Source organism: Poecile atricapillus, chromosome 5 (genome assembly GCF_030490865.1).
Source record: "Poecile atricapillus isolate bPoeAtr1 chromosome 5, bPoeAtr1.hap1, whole genome shotgun sequence".
NCBI classification, from domain to species: Eukaryota; Metazoa; Chordata; class Aves; order Passeriformes; family Paridae; genus Poecile; species Poecile atricapillus.
This window is the reverse complement of record NC_081253.1, coordinates 6,528,561-6,548,452: the sequence shown is the minus strand read 5'-3', so window position 1 is coordinate 6,548,452 and position 19,892 is coordinate 6,528,561. Positions and strand designations below refer to the sequence as shown.

The following is a 19,892-nucleotide window of genomic DNA, read 5'->3' as shown; positions in this document are numbered from 1 at the left end:
ACACCTCATGTACTTATGGCTGAGGTTTGCACAGTGCTACTTGTGACTCAGTGTGTTTCATAGATGGGAGAGATTTTTTTTTGGAGTCTAATTAGAGCCTTTGTGATGCTTTCTCAGTCCTGTGAAATGCAGAGGAAATTGCTGAGCTCTTCTGCATAGTAATGCAGATAAACTCAGCTGGTTTGTATGGAATGGCTGCTGTGTTTCCAGAGGCATCTTACTGCTTACTGCTTTTCATTCTAGTCAGGTACAGAGTATTTGGACTAAAAACTTATATTATCTAATGAACTGCACCTTAGCTGTCCCTGTATTCCTACATGTCTTCTTTTCTATACCAGAGCTCCCTTCTTAACACCCTTTAAGATCAAAAGATTGCCCAAGTTGCTTTTAGTAGGAGCAGTAGTGCTCATTTTCTTATACATTCTCATGCTGTATTTTTGTTAAGTAATTAATTATCCTTACAGAAGTTTTGTAAGTTATAGAAAAAAAATAATACTTTGTTGGTGAAAGTAAATATCCAGGTAATATTTTCATGGAATGGTTTAGATATAGATAGAATCCTAGGTGGGAAACTTCTGTCTCTGGGTGAAGTTGAGGGTGCATATCTTCAGAAGTGCAGTTGCATATGGGAGGATGCAAATCCTTATTGCTATATAGTTCTGAAGACAGCAAGATGATACTTGATTTTTGGAATGAATGTGATTATTGGCAACATGGACTTTAGCAGCCAGCTACCTTTATAATGAAGAGCTTTGAGAATTGCTTTTTGGAATTACATCATACTGAGCCATTAGGCAGTAGAAACCCATGAATAAACATTACTGATCACATAGGCAATATACTTTTAAAGACTAATGAATGTTAACCTAAATTTATGAGATAATATCTTCTTTTTTTATATGCAGGGTATATTTACCACAGGAACATGGGAAGAGAAATCGGATGAAATTTCATTTGCAGACTTCAAATTCTCAGTTACCCATCATTATCTTGTACAAGAACCCAGTGACAAAGATGGGAAGGAAGAGCTGGGAGAAGGTACCTGATAGTTCCCTTCCATAGTTTAAGGATAATGACAGAAGACAGTGTCAGAATGTGGAGTCCACAGTGTGCTGATTTGCATCTGTGTGGGATTTTCTGAGGTCTGATGAGTGTGATCTGACATTTCTGCTTTTAGTTTGCTTTGCATTCTCACAGTGCTGATACAAGGCAATTGTAAGTGAGCTGGATGGATGTGATGATACATTGATTATGTATCAATTTTTGTCACAGATGCCCTCCCTCTGCCAATGCAGGACTTGCTGTGCATCAACAATGACTTTCCTCCTCGGGCCCACTGTCTGGTGAGATGGTATGTGTGCTGCCATTCATCTCTACTGCAAATGGGCAGAGCAGGTGGAAAATCTGGCACAATCAGTTGTAAATTTGATTTTTCAATTAAAAGTTAAAGCTTAAGTAAAATGATTCTTTATACTAGACACAAGAAAGGAGTGCAAAAAAAGGCTCCCATAGTGGGCCTCTCTTATATTTGGATTTTTTCTCCCCCAAATATTTGTCTCAATTTCATATATTAACCAGGCTTTTATATATGTAATACTTATGTACATTCTTAAAAAGGAAAGCTGCACCACCTGAAGAAACAACTATATTCCTAGTAATGCATATAATAGCATTGCTCCTAGAGAGATTTGTTTTATGTATTAATAGTTTCAGATGTTATTAATATAAACTAGAAAACCTCAGCACTGTTGGACCTGGAAGTCCTCCCAGTCAAACGCATTACAGTGTTGGTATGCTGTTAAGCTCAGTTAGTTTGTGATTTCAGGATCTGCAGCACTCCATGCCCCCTCAGTTCTTGACCTCTCTAAAAATAAAAGAGATACTTTCATCAAATTAACAGATTCCACAATCTGTTGGTGACAGATAGGCTCTCTAGGTCGCAATATTTTTGAAAAATTGTGTTTCAGCTGGCTTGCCAGAGACTAGAAGTGTGCTTTTTTTCCTCTTTTTCTCTCAAGGTACGGCTTACGTGAGTTTGTGGTTATTGCTCCAGCTGCAAATAACGATGCTGTTGTTAGTGAATCCAAGTGTAACCTCTTGCTGAGTTCTGTTTCCATTGCACTGGGCAACACTGGCTGGTAGGTGAAAGCATAAACCTTTTTACATGTTCAGGTAAAACTCCAGCATACTGCATTTGTGAGGAAAAAACATTAACATGTTAGCAAAACACATTAAAAGCTTTTTGTATTTGCACTGATATATTGTTAGAGAAGGATTAAAAAGTAATTCCCACGTATAAAGATAGAACTGATGTTTTGTTTATTTTCATTATTATTTAAAAACCTTGAAGGCTAGATTTAGAGACTACAAGACAGCAAGAGAAATAATCTGAAGTATTCCTGGTTTATAGTCAGGTGCCACTGTTTGTGCAAATCCATCACAAGTGGCGCCGGATGTACGTCGGGGAGTGCCAGGGCCCGGGCGTTCGCACGGACTTTGAGATGGTTCATCTGCGCAAGGTGCCCAGCCAGTACACCCATTTATCAGGCCTGCTGGACATCTTCAAAACCAAGATTGTAAGTATAAAACTGATGTTATATATAATTTATGTTCAATCCCTAGAGTGTTTGAGAGGATTTACTCTTTACATTGCATTTGTTCTCTGATATTTTGAAGGGCTGCCCTTTAACACCACTGCCTCCAGTTAGCATAGCTATTCGGCTTACCTTTGTGCTCCAGGACTGGCAGCAGTACTTCTGGCCACAGCAGCCACCAGGTAGGAGACTTGTGTCCTCAGAATAACTCATTTTCAGACAACCCAGTCAATGCTAAAGAAAATATTTGTGTATCTTGCCAGAAGAATTCAAACATTTTCTCCTTTACTAAGAAAGGCTTCAGTCCAATCCCACTCTGTATGATGGGGGAGCCAGCTTAAAGCTGCTCTCAGGTTGTAGCTCATGGCTGGAACAGTTGTTTTGGGTAGGTCTATGCCTGGAAACATGAGTTAGTCAGCATTTAGAAATACAGTGATATTTCTAAAATGGTGGTATCTATGTGGAATGAAAAGGGTGACTGAATCTGTGAAGAATTCTGCCCTGAATTTCTTGAGGAAATGTTTAGATTCAGATTCTAGTAGATGCTAATGCTTTGTGGGAAGTTTTTGTCAATTGTTTCCATAAACAATTATTTTGATACTTCATGGTTTAAGTGTATTAACAGTGAGAAAAGCAGAAAATACTATGTGGACCTCACCTGAGGTAAAGGTTTGGATCTTTATTGTTGATACAGTACTAAATTTAATGCAGGAGGAATTTCTAATCGAGTCTTTCGTTCCAGTATCCTTGCATGAAGGGGAGAAATAATATATAGTCTTGAATTTAAAGTATATAGAGCAGCCTTGATAAGTTTATGCCTTAGTGATGCTGTTTAGGAAAAACAGAGGTAGTTACTCATTTAGTACTCTCGAAATAATCTCATATTGTTGCTTGATGGTGGTGCTGTCTTCCTTGAGTATCAAGGATTTGTTTTTAACAGAACTTATTTCTATATAGGTAGTGTCAGAAAATAAATTATAAACTTCTCAAAGGTAAACAAACCTATAGGAAAAAGGTAGATATTAGTTCCTCCTTAACATTTTATTAGTGATATGATGTTATAGGTAAAAGGTGGTGGAACAGTTAAAATGCCCAAGTTCTTTTCTTGGTAGCAGTTTTACATAATAAGCTTGAGGTATTGTACATTGAAGAGACAGAGCCCATGTGGCCTTGGTTATCTAATTATTTGGCTTTCCTTTGCTTAAAAAAGTACACTAATCAAAATCCTATGTTTTGAAGAAGTGTGCAGTGAGGTTGATACTTATGGATACTTTGCTCTGTAGCTAAGGAATGTGTGTTGAACATAAGTTTAAAGTGAGTCCTGCTTATTATAGAAAATCAGTGCTGTTTTAAATGATAGTTCCTCTCTGGTTAATCAAGTTTACCTAAGTAGAACATGGGAAATGTATTCTACAGATTTTATCTTTTTATTGTTTCTGCAGACACAATATCTATTTCATGTAGTCTATCTGCCTTGCTGTAGTTATTCATTAAGTCAGGATCTCAGGTTTGTCATGGATGAGTTGTATCACTCTGATCATATTTCTTGATTGGAACAGTTTGAATAAATTCCTCTCCTTTAGTAGTAGTATTATGGTTAAGGGAGCTGGTGTCAAAGTGTGTTGCAGAAACTGGAGATGGACAGAGGTTGAGTTTTACTGCTATTGCTAGGTGCAGTTGTGGTTTTATGTTCACTGGGAAGAACTAGACCTGTAACTTATATACTGTAATTCAATTAGCTCTTCTCAAATAAAACCAAAGAATTTAAATGTCTTTTATCTTCTCTGCAGAAGAAATTATATAATTAAGTTATCCAGACACTTTATCTGTGCTAATACCTCACTTGTTTTGTTTGTAAACAGTTTGCCAGATGCAGTTAAAATTGCAGATCAGAAGCTGTAGCAGCATTATTATAATGGCATTACAGTTCATTATTATTATTATTACCCACTTTAATTTTTGTTCAGTGGAGGCTGTCTGGTTTTGGTTTATGTATTTGATGGTTACAACATGGAAAGTGCCTGAGGGTGCTGGGAGACATCTCTAAGTACTTGGGACTACAGGGAATCCCCAAGATCATTTGATTAAGTCCTCTTTTGATAAAATTGTCAGCTTTTTAAAGTAGTTATTTTTTTCACCCTGCAGAGTTGCTCTTCCAGAGTCTTTATTTTCTGCTTGGAACTAATTTCCTGCCCAAGTATTTTTATGGCACTTTTGTGTCTGTTCTTGTGCCAACATTGAATCTTCATAGCTGTCTTTATAGTTATCATCATTGCCTGTATGAAGGGAATAACCTTCCCTCAGCATGAATGACAAGAATTTTATCTGTCCCTTTGAATGTCCTGTTTCATGGTTACTTCCCAGTTTCTGTTGGAAGCAATTAGTCTGACTGTATGTTAGGATTGTCTTCTAGCTCAGTCACCTTAACTGCTCAGCTCTTCTCTGGTCATCCTGCAAGTTACAGTCTTTGCAGTGAAGTGAATGCTGCTTCAAAAGTTCCACAAATTCTTTATGGAAAATGTGTCGATTTTTCTCCAGATATAGATGCTCTAGTTGGGGGAGAAGTTGGAGGCTTGGAATTTGGGAAGTTACCATTTGGTGCCTGTGAAGATCCTATTAGGTAAGAGAAGAGCTCAGAAAACTGTTTTATAACTTCCTTAATGGAGGACTTAAAGGTGTGTTATTTCAAATCTTAGCGTTGCCTACCTACCACTTAGGGTGTCTAACAGATACTTAATTATTCAAGTACATCAGAAACATCTGTGAAGGGTAATGGTTTAATAGCAAATAACACCATTTGTAAAATTGTCTGATGATATTCAGAGTTCAAGCTCATATGGCTTTTACTATAAACTTCTGCAGTACCCCATTTATCTCTGAAATCATTGAGATGTACCTCAAGATGAACCTTAAAAATGATGTGCTTTTGTTCAAGGGTTGGACTTGCTCTCATGTATGCAGTAAGAATACTTACTGGAGAACAAAATACATAGAGGGAATCAAATATGAGCTAGCACAACATGAACTGTGATGGAGGGAACACTGCTATCACTGAAAGACTCAAATCTTGTTTTGTTTCAGTGAGCTGCATTTAGCTACAACGTGGCCTCACCTTGCAGAAGGGATAATTGTTGACAACGATGTTTATTCGTAAGTATCTTCTCTGAGTTGCAAATAAGTGCTTTTTTTGCTCATTGCTGCATTTTAGTGTCATCTCAAATAGTGTGTGGCTTTGCATGTGAGAAAGAACCCATTTTGAGGAATGCTAATGTCAGCTGATAGAACATCTGATTTGGGAAAACACTTTTGAAATGCATTTCTGTGAGAAAATATTATTCTGTTGTAATCTCAACAGAACACAAACCCCTGGTTTTGAGCATATTCTCATGTTAGACTTGAAAATTTTGTGTATCATGTATTTCCTGGAAAAGATGATAGTGGAGAATGGAAGGTAAAAAGAATTCACTGCTTGATATCCCTCTCCCAATATCTGTGATCCAGGTTTTCTGCTAAAGAGGAGGAAGTGTTTCTTGTTCATGTCATGCACATACATGAGAACAGGGATTCTTGCTTGAATTTCAGTGTTTGTGTTCTCCTGTGTAATGTGGTGACCTCAGTGGTTATGACATGACATTTATTGAGAATGATTCTCATCTTTCCAATACTTACAGTGGCAGTTGGTTTTCTTTTCTTCTTTTCTTCTTTTCTTTTTTTCTTTTCCTTTTTTAAATTTTTTTTTTTAACCTCAAGCGACCTGGATCCACTTCAAGCACCCCAGTGGTCTGTGAGAGTTAGAAAAGCAGATAACCCTCAGTGTCTATTGGGTAAGACATCAGAATTTCTTGTCTTCTTTTGCAGCTTTTAAACTAAAACTATTAAGTTATGAAGTTAGGGTTGAATTGTTGATTACTTGATGGCCTCTGTTTGCTTACTCCCCTTATTTTTTTGAGTGAACAGTATTTTGGGCTTCTTTTTCAAGAACACAAGCTTTGCTAATACATAAGTTCCCGTTGTAGTTTATTCTGTGTATGGTGAAATTCATTGCTGTTCTTATTTCACCAGGTTCCAGAGAATAAGAATTTTCTCTGTGTTCTGAGAAAATTTAGTTTTTCTAGAATCTTCCCATTTTATTAAGTGTCTTTTGCATGTATCCATCTCCTTAGCTCAACCAGCCTGTATGATAGGGAGGATTAATACTTCTGGAGAGCTCTACTTCCCTTTCTGTCCTTGTCTTCGAGCTTGTGGGGAAAAGGGCTTCAAAACTTTCCAAGTTTTGTCTTGCTTTGGGTGAATTAAACTGCAGACAGAGCTGTGTTCTGGAGAGGTGGCCAAGAGCTGACTGGGAGTGCATTTACCTAAGCTTTAATTATGTGGTTTAAGATATTTGGGCTTCAGAACAAATTACCAGATGTTCTTTCGGAAGAAAAGATAAAAATTACTGTCCTTGGGGCATAATTTGGAGTGCTGGCTCATTGTTCAGTGAGATGTTTGGTTGAGTTCAGAAGCTTTGTTCCTCTTACAGGTGATTTCCTCACTGAGTTCTTCAAGCTTTGCCGTCGAAAAGAGTCAACGGATGAGATACTTGGAAGGTCTGCATTTGATGAGGAAGGAAAAGGTAAAACTAAAATCCAGTTGATTTGAGTTATTTGTATTTAACTCTTTTGTGATAGTTTACCTCCCCCGTACCCTTGACTGATATTTATAACTTCTACATTCTCTGTAATACTCCTGGGAATTTTCAGGCCAAATTTCTGGTGAAATTTCTCATGAATTCTAGTTCTCAGAGTCCCAGAGGAACAATCACTCCTGTTATGGTTGTGGCTGTTTCCTTTTGCAGGAATATAAAAGCTTAAAATGTGACTGCAGTGTACAAGAGTTGGTTATAGGATGCATGAGATTTGTCTGTATAGTTTTATGTATTTTTGCTTTTTGCACTTCTTTCTCCTTTTTTGATGTACTCTGTAGTACATGTTAACAACCAATTTAAAGAGTCTTTAATCTGTTTGAAAGGCTTTGCTCTCATCCTCTCCATTTTAAGAACTTTTTAGGAAAAAGGAAAATAAAAACTTCCCAAATTATCTGATCAGCAAGTCAGGCTTTATCCCAACTATATAAATAGTGCCATCATTTTGATGTCTCTGTCCCTGTCCTTGGCTTTTCTTGCTGTATATAGTGAAAATTGCCTTCTTGCTGCTTGTCACCTGTTCTTCCCTCCAAATATGGCCTGTATCAATGTATTTTCCTTGGGTATTCCTGATCTTAGTTTGGAAGGGGCTTGCTAGTGAGCTTAAAAAGGTGTTAGACTGAGGAGGGTGTTTATTACTTATAGTGCATTACTTATAGTGCAGTTTCTTTAGTCTTTCTTATCTTGCCAAGATGGGCTTTTTCAGGCTGCTGCTGCTAATTAACACTTAAGTTTGACACTTAAATTTGTCAGCTCTCCTTATAACAGTATTAATTCAGTTTATTGTAAGAAACATTCTAAAGTTTACCAGCAGCAGCTTGGAAAAAAAAAACCAGTCTTTTGATTTGAGTTTACCTGAAGACTCTAAAACAAAATTGTGCTAACACTGTGTGAGCCTAGTGATTAATACAGAATTTATTTAAGATTTATCTAAAGCCTTAGCATGTGCTGGAGCAGTCTCTGTCACCTGCAGTGTGTTTATTAGTATAATGTATAAACAGGGTTTAAACAGTTGAGTCTTCAGCAGGCTTTTGGGATACTCTGTTGGTAACTCTGCAGTAGCAGTGCTGCTGCAGCAGGCACTACCTGCAGCCAGCTCAGTCTAGACTTTATTTGGTGAATTGAATCAAGGGCAGTCTGTGACTCATTTGTGACCTCCTGCTGCTGCTTGTATTTGCTAAGAACAGTGAATGTCAGGCATGGAACCTGCCCACAGAGGTGTAGCTCTGGTTCACAAGGGTTAAATATCAATATAAGGTAAATAGGCTGATTAAGACAGGTGAACTTTTGAAGAGACATGATGTAATGTTAGGGGTTTTAAAAATGTTGTTCTAATTGCTTTTATTTTATTTGCTAGAGGTTGCTGATATCACCCACGCACTGTCGAAGCTCACAGAGCCAGCACCAGTCCCAATCCCCAAATTATCAGTCACCAATATGGTTCACAGTGCCAAGAAAAAGATCCGCAAGCACAGAGGTGTGGATGAGTCTCCTTTGAACAATGATGTGCTGAACACCATTCTCCTGGTGAGTGAGCTGTCCCTGCACACGGATTCAGAGAACAAATGGACTTCATGCACTGATGCATTTGGTTTAGAGCCTATGGCAGATGTAAAAATATCTGATGTCAGTTCCAGTATTTGAATTGCATTTATCAGCTTGGAACAGCCCAAGTTGTTACAAGTGTGTGTACTATAAGTGGGCTAAAACTGACCTCTGAACTCTGCTAACAATTTTAATTATAGGGGTTGCTGGTATGAAGCCAGCAGTAGCTTTATGGAGAAAGTGGGAAAGGCAGTAAAACCATACTGATGGAAGGTTAATTTTTTTCTCTTCAAGTTCTTATTTCCTGATGCTGCTGACAAACTTGCAGATGTATTTGAAAACAGAGCCAGCACTTCAGCAGGAAACAATCCTCCTCCAGAGAATGAAGATTATGTAAGTTTTGTTGAGTCACACAAGAGAAAAAGCAATTTTGAGTGTGTGTTTATACAGACTTTGCTGTGCTTGCCCTACATCTTGAAATTCTTAGATTTTGGAAAGAGGAATTTACCTTTGTGAAATCTCTCGGCAGAAAAAGTGATGGTTTCTGTTTCCTTCTAATTCTTTTTTTTCTTCCAAAGCTTGTAGTTTTTGTTATCTTCTAAGCTTAAAATGTTGCTGGTTATTGACAAACAGGAAAGAGATCACATGGTTTTAGAAAACAATGCCATTGTTTCTGTATTTCTTGCTTTCTTTTATTTCTTCCCTAGAATCTCTTCAGTCAGTTTAAGTCTGCTCCATCTGACAGTCTGACATATAAATTAGCTTTATGTCTTTGTATGATAAACTTCTACCATGGAGGAGTCAAAGGAGTGGCACATCTTTGGCAAGAGTTTGTGCTGGAAATGCGTTACAGATGGGAGAACAACTACCTTATTCCAGGGTAAGACTTGTTGTTGTTGTTCCTTGGTCATAGAAAATGTTCTTTGTTCCAAGAACTGAGTGGGGTCACTATGACTCTGAAACATACAGTTTTGGGTTTTTCTAATTGCAGATGCTATCTCTGTTTTTATTACTCTACTTCCTTAGTGCAAGAAAGGGGAGGGAGTAGGGAAAAGCATCTGTGCCCTCCTTTGAAAACTTCAAGATGCCTGGGGAAGCTCAGCTTAGACACTCCACTGTGTGAATGAGGGTCAGGGAAAAGAAACCTACTGTGGTGTAGTTTCACCTCTCTTCTAAGGGAGCTGTTCCAAGGTCCTGCTGGTGCAATGGCCTTCTTAGGTATTCCAGGTATTCCAGAACCTTCCAGGTTCTGTCTGCTGCAGCAGAGCTTTGGGCAGACCAAACCAAGGGCTCTCTCAAGATAAAGTACAGCAATAATGTACCCTGCTTTTAGGGTTGGGGTGTTTTGTTTGGGCTTTGAGGTTCTTGTTAATGTGACAGACTGGCCATTTAATCACTAGTTTGTACTTTGAAATGGTTACACTAGCAGATAAAATAGAAGCTGAAATGTATAGTAGTGACTCACTCCACTGAATCACTGCAGTTTTAAAAGTATAGTCAAAGATGCTTAATTCCTGTTTGAAAGCAGTTATCTTTTCAGCTTGCAATTGGAAAACTGACCAGGAAATGCAAGGTGCTTCACACTAGTGTGAATGACCTCTAAGTGCCTTAAATTACCTCTGGGAAATACATGTAATTTAAATTTTGGACTTGTCTACTGAGACAATAGAAGAGCTGTGTAGTTGAAATTGTGGAGGTGGGTTCAATGTGGGTATTGGTCCCTGTTTTAGATTTCATGTGATCTAAGATCACATGTATGTGAAAGATTCAACTTTATAATTGATAATGGTTACACTTCTGCCTTTTGTTAGATTAGCTAATGGCTCTCCAGATCTGAGATGTTGTTTACTGCATCAGAAACTTCAGGTAAATATCCCAAATTTAAGAATGATTTTTCTCCTAAGGAAACTGTCAAAGTTATATCAATTACTGTCTAAACATGTTGTTTTGTAGATTTAGCTGTGCTTGTGGTTTTTGGGTGTGGAATTCATTTCTTCAGGAAAAATTTTGTTATAGCAACAAATTCAGAGGAATTGTTATCTTGTAGATTTGTAAGATCTTTTCAGTGTTTCTACAAGTTTTTCTGTATGACTGTCTCCATAAGGGGAATCATGCTGAAGGATGTTTTTCTTTTGGTCTTTTAACTTGTTAAATTAGATGCTAAATTGTTGCATTGAAAGGAAGAAAGCAAGAGATGAAGGGAAAAGGGGAAGCGCATCTGATCGTTCACCTGGTGGTGCTTCTGGTGATAACCCTGACAAGGAAAAAGAATTTGGCAAGTCCTGGGAATCGTGGAGTGACAGTGAAGAGGAATTTTTTGAATGTCTCAGTGACACAGAAGATCTTAAAGGAAATGGACAGGAAAATGGCAAGAAAGGAGCAAAGGAGTCTGTAAACTTAAAACCAGAAGGTCGTTTGCATCCACATGGAAAACTGATGCTGCTGCATCCAGGAGAGCCTCTCTATGTTCCAATAACACAGGTGAGGGAGCAGGAGCTGAGCCAAATGTGCAATAGAATACACAGACTGTGGCTCATACCTGGGACTGTGAAACTGTGAATAGTTTGCAGGTTACAGCCTTGTCTCTTGTTAAAATTGCTGAATGTTTTTGACCTAAGACTTTGGTTTTAGTCTTTAAAATTTAATTAGGCTGTTAATCTCACACACTCTTTGTTTTATTTGAGAGTGAGTGTCCATACCAAATTTCACTCCAAATAATATTTTTAAACAAGAACTTCCTTGCTTACCTTAAATTTGGGGTTCTTTTTATTTTCCGTTCTTGAGGCATCTTTCATCCCCTCCTTACTTTGTTTTCTATAAAATATGAACTGCTGTGGTTCTTGCACCACGGGGATTTCTGCCTGACTTTGCACATAGTACTGGATCAGTTGCTGCTGTACTTGTTTTTTTTATAATTTCTCAACTCACATCTAAAAGGCCATAGTAATTTGGTTTGGTGCTATTCTCTAAAGCAGGTTTATCATCAAAGAACTAGAAATGTTACCTGACATCAACAGGCTTTCCTGTAGAGTGACCAGGGATGAAATAGGAAGTGGTGCTGTTACAGAAAGTAGTTTGAAATCAACCATGCATGAAGAATACAGTGGTTTTCATTCTCCTGAGAGAAATTATTTCTAATTAATGTTGCTTTGCTTGGGTAAAATGTATGAGCAGAGAGAAGTCAGACAAAATGTTCTCAATTAATTATGTGCTGACAGTATCAACAGCAAAAATTCTGCATTGCTTTGGGTAAATTTTCATGCATCTCAGCAAAATTGTACCATTCAAACACTTCCTGGATTTCATTTGGATTTTGGCATTTTAGCAATATATCTTTATGTTGTTACCTCATTCACAGGTTATTTTCTGTCTAGTTTCTTTGTTAGTGTCCTCTTCAGTTGCACAACTTGAGGCTGAACTGTTTAAGCAGTAGAAAGTTATGATAATTTCCTTTGAGTACAAACGAAGCAGAATGAACTTGTGGTGGGAGGGAGCTTCCTGCTTCTCCTCCCTTGCTCTGGGCTGAGTCCAGGAGAGGTTGTTTGTAACCCTGTGTGTTTCCCTGTCCCAGGAGCCGGCCCCCATGACTGAAGACCTGCTGGAGGAGCAGTCAGAGGTGCTGGCAAAGCTGGGGACATCTGCAGAGGGTGCTCACCTGCGGGCGCGCATGCAGAGCGCCTGCCTGCTCTCAGACATGGAGTCCTTCAAGGTAGCACTGCTTGGATGTGTCTGTGAAATTCAACTGCTTTCTTCTTAATTAAACTATCCCTCTTGCTTCTGTTCCACAGCTCTGTAGGTTTCTTAAGTCCTTTTGCTCCACAAAACAGTTTTCAATTAGTTTCAAGTTGAAAATAAAAACCTATTGTGAAAACTCTTGGCACATTTAAAAATCTGTGAGGATGTGGTCTGTTACACTGTAACATCCTAGTAAATTTACACCACGTCTGTGGGAAGGTAAAAAACACATCAAACATACAATTGATCAATTGTGAATTAAAACAGTCATTCATCAGGTTGGGACTGGACTGTGGTTTTGGGTTTCCATTCTTGTCTGAGCTCTGCAGAGGGAGCTAAGAGCACATCCACTGCTGTCATCAAAGGAGCTCAACGCTAAAAAGATTGGAGATTCTGTAATGAAATAGCCATAAATATCTTTTTAATTATTGCAGTGTTTATGGTAAAAGTGCATATACAGTTAGAGTATTTATAATACAACTAATCAGTTTATTAACAGTGACTCATGGCATATTAGATATATGTAGAAATTTTATTTATATGGTGCAAGTAATCTAAAGTCTCCAAATAAAAACAAAGAACTATAACTGGAAGAACAAGTACACTCTTCATAGGTATATCAAATAGAAAACTGGGATTCCTTTTACGTTCTGGACCCATGGATGTATTTAATTGTAGTGATACTGCATCTATGAAAAATGAAGTTATTTTTGTTAGGGGAAGATACTTCTTGAAAATTCCTTTTAAAAGAGTAAGAAATGGTGAATTTTGTCACTGGTATGTTAAAAGATGCAAAGTCAGTGCTGAAAACATACTTAGGCAGCCCACTGATTCTTTTAGTCTTTAATGGGATAAGCTTAGTGAAAATTCCTATTTATTGCACGTGGCAGGTGCCAGGTAGAGTCTTAACAGTATGAACTTGAGCTTGCCTGAAATAACTGATGAATGTAATGAATGTACATAAAGTGGGTGATGAGAAGGTGATTTTTTTTGTTGTTGTTGTTGCTACTGATGTGGGTTTTACTCCTTGCCATTGTCTTGGTTTATGCTTTATTCCCTCTATCTTACTGTACACTTTGTTGGCTGCGGACAGAAGAATTTCCTGAATTTTGTCTCTTACTCTGTGCTCTGCCCACTAAACCACATTGCCCTCCTACCCAGGCTGTGATGTTTTTATAGGATTTTTAGGAATAAATTTTCTGTCTTCTTCTCCCTGCAGGCAGCTAATCCTGGCTGTTGTCTGGAGGACTTTGTGAGGTGGTACTCGCCTCGGGACTACATCGAGGAGGAAGTGGTTGATGAGAAGGGGAATAAAGTCATTAGGGGCGAGCTGAGCGCTCGGATGAAGATTCCCAGCAACATGTGGGTGGAGGCCTGGGAAACAGCAAAGCCTGTCCCAGCACGGAGGCAGAAGAGGCTTTTTGATGACACCAGGGAGGCTGAGAAGGTGAAAGTTCTGGGGCTGGTGCCAGTCTGGCTGTGATGCTCCCTGCAGCCCCTCCTTCCTCCCCCTGCAGCATTTTGACACTGGCAGCTCCTTGCACTGTGTCCTTGGGGTTACTGAACTATTTCCTGTGTGGCCTTGGTTGATTGAAAATTCCTGCTGCTGTACAGAAGGGTGTTGGAAGTACCCAAAAGTACCCAATGTTACTTAGGTACTTCTTTGAATTATTAGAAAATAAACCAGATTTTTACCTGCATATGTGTTAGGAACACTTTACAGTTACTTTTAGTTTAATTCTAACCTGTTGGGAGGATTCATGTAAAACTGCCTCTCAAGTCCTGTCTTACAGTGGTGTTCCATTCTTGTGAATTTATCTTTCCCAGATAACCTAATTTTTGGGAAGTAGTTTTGATCACTAAAATACTAAATTTTTTAATGTTGCAGGTGCTTCATTACCTTGCAGTTCAAAAACCAGCTGACCTTGCGAGGCATCTTCTGCCTTGCATCATCCATGCAGCTGTACTCAAGGTAAAGGAGGAAGGTAAATAATGTTTAATAAATTGTTAAGATATTTAAGGGGGAACAGTGATGAAGTCAGTAATTACAACTTTCGTTTCTTTCCTTATAATAGAAGCACTAGAAGATATATCTTCAGTTAAGAAGATTATTAAGCAGATAATATCCCATTCCAGCAAAGTGCTACGTTTTCCCAGTCCAGAGGACAAGAAGTTGGAAGTAAGGCTTTTGTAGTGGCTGGGGCTGAAAACCTGATAGACTTTTGCACTGTTCATGTCAATGTTAAAATAACATCTTTTTAATGTACTCTTTTATTAAACTCTTGCAGGAAATAATCGCTCAGATTATGAGTGTGGAAGCCATCATTGCCAGGGCAAGGTCTCTCAAAGCAAAATTTGGGGTAGAGAAATGTGAAAATGAAGAAGAGAAGGAAGATCTACAAAGGTGACTTGTTTTTTTGAATTATTTTTCACTGTGTTTTTTTTTTCTTTTTCCTCTGATGCCCTTGTTTGTACTTTGAAAACTTAGGACAGTGGTGACAATAAAGAAGTACTTAGGAATCATATTTGGGTATCCCTGTCACTAGACTGTCTAGAGATGATGTGTGTGGGTGCTCCTCCAATTAAGCATCTCTTTGGAGACATTTGATCCAGGGTTTTTTAATAAATTTGTTTTTATCTTGACAGTACTGGGGGCTAATTTTTTTTTGTGTATATAAAAGGTATATTTGATGAACTGTTACCAGAACAGTAGAATTAGGACTAGAAATTTAGTATTTTTTATAAATATTATGGAATGAAATAGCCCCTTCCACAGTTTTCTTATTCTTGTCTTCTTGCTGATGTGATACATCACTGAGCAGCTCTGAATGGAAGGTGACAAGGAATGTTCCCTTGCATCATTACCTGCTGTCAGATTATTTACTTGCCGCTCAAGATGACTAATGTGTTATACAACCCAAATTAACTTCTTGCTGATGTGCTGGGAGGGAGAGATGACATTTGTGCAGTACATGTTGGGAGCTCAGAGATGTGGTGTCTGACCAAAACAATGTCTGTGTGCTAAAGAAAATTGTCAGTGTGAATACTTCTGCATGGCCAACACCATGGAGTCTTTCCTGTGGATTTTATACAGCTGCTTTAGGAGCCTGAGCTTCATTCTTAGGTAGCAGAGAGAATTTTTTCCTTAAGCTTTTAGAATAGAGAACCAAGAGAATCTGCCAGTTCTCACCCTGAGCAAATGATGCTTGGTGAAGGCCTTGGCACAGGAAACAGCTCATGTAGTTCAGCACACTGGATCTGGCCAAGGATTAACCATTCCTTTTTCCTTTTCAATCATTTGTTCCATCAGATTTGTAAACAGTCTCCTGGAGCAGCCAGAGGTGTCAGTTGTTGGTGCAGGAAGAGGACCCGCTGGCAGCATCATTCACAAGCTGTTTGTGAATGCTCAGAGGGTAAGAGAGAGCTCTGGGTCGTGCTGCAGACACTTGTGATTTAACCAGAATGAAGCAATGAGTTACCATACGGCACCAGTGTATTTTGTCTGCATATCTGCATGTATTGTCATAAATGTGCTTCAGGTGTTTTCTGTGATGTTCAACATGATTTTGGCAGTAACAGAACCTTGCAAGACCAAAGAGTGAGTGAGCTGGGATGTTAAACAGTTGAAGCCAGCAGGGTAGATAGAGGTGTCAGTAATGCTTTATGTACTGTGAATGGTAACTTCAGTAATGATGTTAAGGCAAGACAAAATTCTGCCTTATCACAGCAAGGTCAAGTGCTGATTGCTTCACAGAGGAATGTAGAGAAACAGGTCATAATATATATTAGAAGGAGTAACTTCCTAAACTAAGGCTTATGCTTGGAATACTTGAGATTTCTTCTGTGGAAACCAGCATGCTTAGGAAGTTTCAGTTCTCTTTCAGTTTCTGCATTCAGTTTACCTCTTGCTAGTGTTGCATCTGTTTTCTGGAGACCCTTCCCTTGCTGATAGTGATATAAATGTTGCCTTTTTCTCTTAAGCAGTCTTTGGAATAATTAGCCTGAAAATACTGATTTCCAAACCTCATGGACTGCAGTCAGCCTTCAGTTTCTATCAGAATTACGCCCGTGCATAGCATCAGAGTTTCTAAATCAAACTACAGTGGTAATAACAAGGTAGCAGCCTAAAATCCCATTTGGAAATAATTGCTGTGATTGGGTGTTAAACACTTTAAAGGGATCATTGCTTTTGTAATAATCTGTATTTTGCAACTCAGCATAAAAAAGGACCATTCTGAAAACAGACCATGGTTATTCTGAGGAATGAAAACCAGGACACTTCTTTTATTCTTCTAGTCTCTAGGGAAAATGTGTTTGCAAATCTGAACCTCCCAGCCAGCCACCCTTACAGACTCTCCTGTAAAGCCCAAGACTGTGCCCTGTAAGTGATGCACACATATGCACTTGCCTCTTTAAGAGAGGCAGTGTGTTTCCAAATCTCAGTTCTACCCTTAGAGGATGTGTGCAAATTTCTAGGGTTTTGTTTTGAAACACCGCTAACTAAAGCAGGGTTACAGGTATTTCCCACTAGTAGCTGGTCAGTGTTAATTAAGGTTTCCTAGTGGGACAGGAACCAACTTGCTACAAACCCCAGTTAGTGTTTAACCTGCCATGAGTTATTTCAGTAGAGAGCTGTTTGGTAAATAGAAGTGAAATGAGTTCTTTGTTCATTACCTTTTGAACCTGGAGTCCTCTCTGAGCTGTGTCTAATGTGTTCTGTTCTTGAGTTTTCTCAGGAAAATTCTGATAGCCATTGCATGTTCTTGGAGTGCATGATGTCTCTTAAACCTGCAGTCTCCTCCTAACCTCTTGTAAGTCACCTCTGACTTGCCTTTGTTTCTGTCTTTCATCACTGGTTCTTTTCTCATCCCTTTCCAAGCTGACTGAATCTTCTGATGAGGTAACCGACTTTGTCCCTCCTTTCCCTCTCATCTTCTCTGCATAGAGCTGATCCTTCTGGTAGATGTAGTGCAGCAGAGCCAGATTTAGTTTGTACTGGTATTCATATGTTGAGTGTAGAAGTAACTTTGTGTTTCCAGAATGGTTTTTCTGCATTCACAGTTTATTTTTAGAGCCTAATAATGCATAGTGAAAAGAAAGAGAAACGTTTAACAAAAAAAACACACCAAAAAAACTCCTCTCAAAATGAAAAAAAACCCAACCAAACAAAAAACACTTACTCAAGTGAGTATTGATGATTTCTGATGCTGAAATATGTGGCTATGCTTTTATATTCTTTGTTGCCATCACTGTTTGTTGATGTTTTGGGGGGAGGTGGTGACGAACTGGATCCTGCATTCCCAACACTTAGTGCTTCCTGAAGCTGTGGAACTTTTTGGACACGGATATTTGAAAGAAGCAGGGTAACTGTGTAAAGGGTAGCACTGGGAAGATGTCTCTGTTGGTTTCCTCCAGCTGTTCTCGTGGGGACACGTGGCAATTGTCCCTGGTGGGTTCTGTGGCATAGCCTGCAGGGCTGGGTCCCCCTGCTGCTGGGGGAGGGCTGGAGCAGAGGGGCAGCAGCAAGGGACCACGAGGGGCAACCAGTGGCTTCTGCCACACCTCAGTGATGGTGCCAGTGTGGAGTTGTACATGCTTGAATTAGGAAGGACCCTGTTAGGGTATTGGTGGGGGTTTGTGTATCCATAGGTATATGTAATTAATTAGGGAATGTTTGTTGGGCATGCCAGCCCTTCTTCCAGTATCCAGGCATTAGTGTTGCTGCTGCCTGGCTCTGAGGCAATGAGAAGGTGTTGGGATTGTGCAGGCTCTCACTCGCTCTGCAGTGATTTCAGCAAGGCTCTCTGGCCATGAAAAGCCCATCCTGCAGTAGTGCTGGAATCTGAAAAGCAGGTGACTGTCAGGACTGCACTAGCAGCACCGATGATTTTGAAGTGGAGGCTGCCTTGGCCTCCTGTAGCTGCAGGGCGCTGAGAAGAGCACCCTGTCTTAGAAGGGGCCGTGTCCTCCAGGCACAACCCTTGCTTCACACTGCCAGACACCAGAGCTTCAGCTAGGCAGAGCTTCACCATCCACACGAGGGTTCTTCCATCTGGTTGAGTTTGCTTTATTTCCTAGCATCCCATTAGTGCTTTGCTCTGTGTACACATAAAGCCTCTCGATGTGTTTCCCATTTCTTGTCCTCCTCTGTGAAGAGTTTCCTGAGTCCCAGTGTTAGGCAGCAGCCTGCCCTGTCACTGTCGCTGTGCTCTGTCGCAGGTGCCCGCCGTGCCGCCGCTGGAGGAGGAGCTGCGGCGCTCGGGCTCGCAGGAGGAGCGCAGGCAGGGGCTGCAGTCCGAGTTCCCCCCGCCCACGGGCCGGGAGGTGATCCTGCGCACCTCGGTGCCCCGGCCCGCCCCCTACTCCAAGGCGCTGCCGCAGCGCATGTACAGCGTGCTGACCCGCGAGGATTTCCGGCTGGCAGGGGCCTTCTCGGCGGACACCACCTTCTTCTGACACGGCCCGTGCGCCGGGGACTCGCTGCTGCGGGCAGGGAGCGCTGCACGGGGACTGGCGTGCGCTGCAGCCGGAGCGCCGCTTCCCAAGGACCGGCATCGGCCGCCGTGACAGGCGGCTGGAGCAACTCAGCTCCGAGGTTTGGAATGGCTTCAGGAGGGACTCTAAACTCTCTGTCCAAAAGGAGCGTATTTTCCTTTCCTTGCATTAGCTTAATTACGGACCTGAAGGGGCTGTGTGCAAAGATGTTGAAATTCATGCAGAACGTGCTGCTTTACACTTCAGGATCAGACTTTATCAAGTCACGTTAGTCTGCTTAAATTGATATATATAAACGTTAAGTAATTTATATTTATTACTAATCATAATCACAGAGCCCCATATTTTCTGGTTAATCACTGTTTCAAGTGCTTCTGAATTATCCTTATTTTTATTTAAAGTGTACAGTTTATTCACTAGTTTGTGCTGAAGTCTCCTGCTTGTCCAGATCTCATCACTTCTCCCAGACAGAACTAAGTGGACAGTGAGTCTGACTGGCAGCCTGCAGTGGATCACTGAGGGGCTGGGATATTTTATATCCTTCCCTGTGTGCAAGGGCCAAAGCTGGATGGAATGACACCCCAGAGGTGTTTCACTGTGAGGAACTCACTGGTGTTTATCGAGGCTCTCACTTGCACTCCCTGTCATCCATGGGAGAGGAGGGGACAGCTCTGTCACCTCTGGCCCCTCACCCCACATGTGCCAATGTTGCATTACAGTGACCTTCATCTGTTTGAATGAGAATCAGCAGAAGAGCAGAGTTACTTTACAAATGTACAAACAGCTACAGTATTGTGGACATTACTCAATAAATACGAACATACAGTTGGCTCTCAGTA

General features: G+C 40.1%; 1 protein-coding gene across 1 annotated transcript in view; it reads left to right on the top strand.

Annotated features, from left to right (window-relative positions):
- The window catches only part of RAB3GAP1 (RAB3 GTPase activating protein catalytic subunit 1), a 21,740-nt gene extending 1,848 nt beyond the window's left edge, over positions 1-19,892 (top strand). The window contains exons 4-24 of the mRNA XM_058839808.1: positions 906-1,038; positions 1,273-1,351; positions 2,019-2,138; positions 2,411-2,576; positions 2,677-2,776; positions 5,133-5,214; positions 5,676-5,744; positions 6,345-6,418; positions 7,117-7,209; positions 8,636-8,805; positions 9,118-9,216; positions 9,531-9,703; positions 10,635-10,689; positions 10,981-11,304; positions 12,395-12,532; positions 13,778-14,005; positions 14,447-14,543; positions 14,634-14,737; positions 14,847-14,962; positions 15,869-15,971; positions 18,778-19,892. Coding sequence (XP_058695791.1) covers positions 906-1,038; positions 1,273-1,351; positions 2,019-2,138; positions 2,411-2,576; positions 2,677-2,776; positions 5,133-5,214; positions 5,676-5,744; positions 6,345-6,418; positions 7,117-7,209; positions 8,636-8,805; positions 9,118-9,216; positions 9,531-9,703; positions 10,635-10,689; positions 10,981-11,304; positions 12,395-12,532; positions 13,778-14,005; positions 14,447-14,543; positions 14,634-14,737; positions 14,847-14,962; positions 15,869-15,971; positions 18,778-19,014 — 2,760 coding nt within the window. The 3' untranslated portion in view covers positions 19,015-19,892. The remainder of the gene's footprint in view (positions 1-905; positions 1,039-1,272; positions 1,352-2,018; positions 2,139-2,410; positions 2,577-2,676; positions 2,777-5,132; positions 5,215-5,675; positions 5,745-6,344; positions 6,419-7,116; positions 7,210-8,635; positions 8,806-9,117; positions 9,217-9,530; positions 9,704-10,634; positions 10,690-10,980; positions 11,305-12,394; positions 12,533-13,777; positions 14,006-14,446; positions 14,544-14,633; positions 14,738-14,846; positions 14,963-15,868; positions 15,972-18,777) is intronic.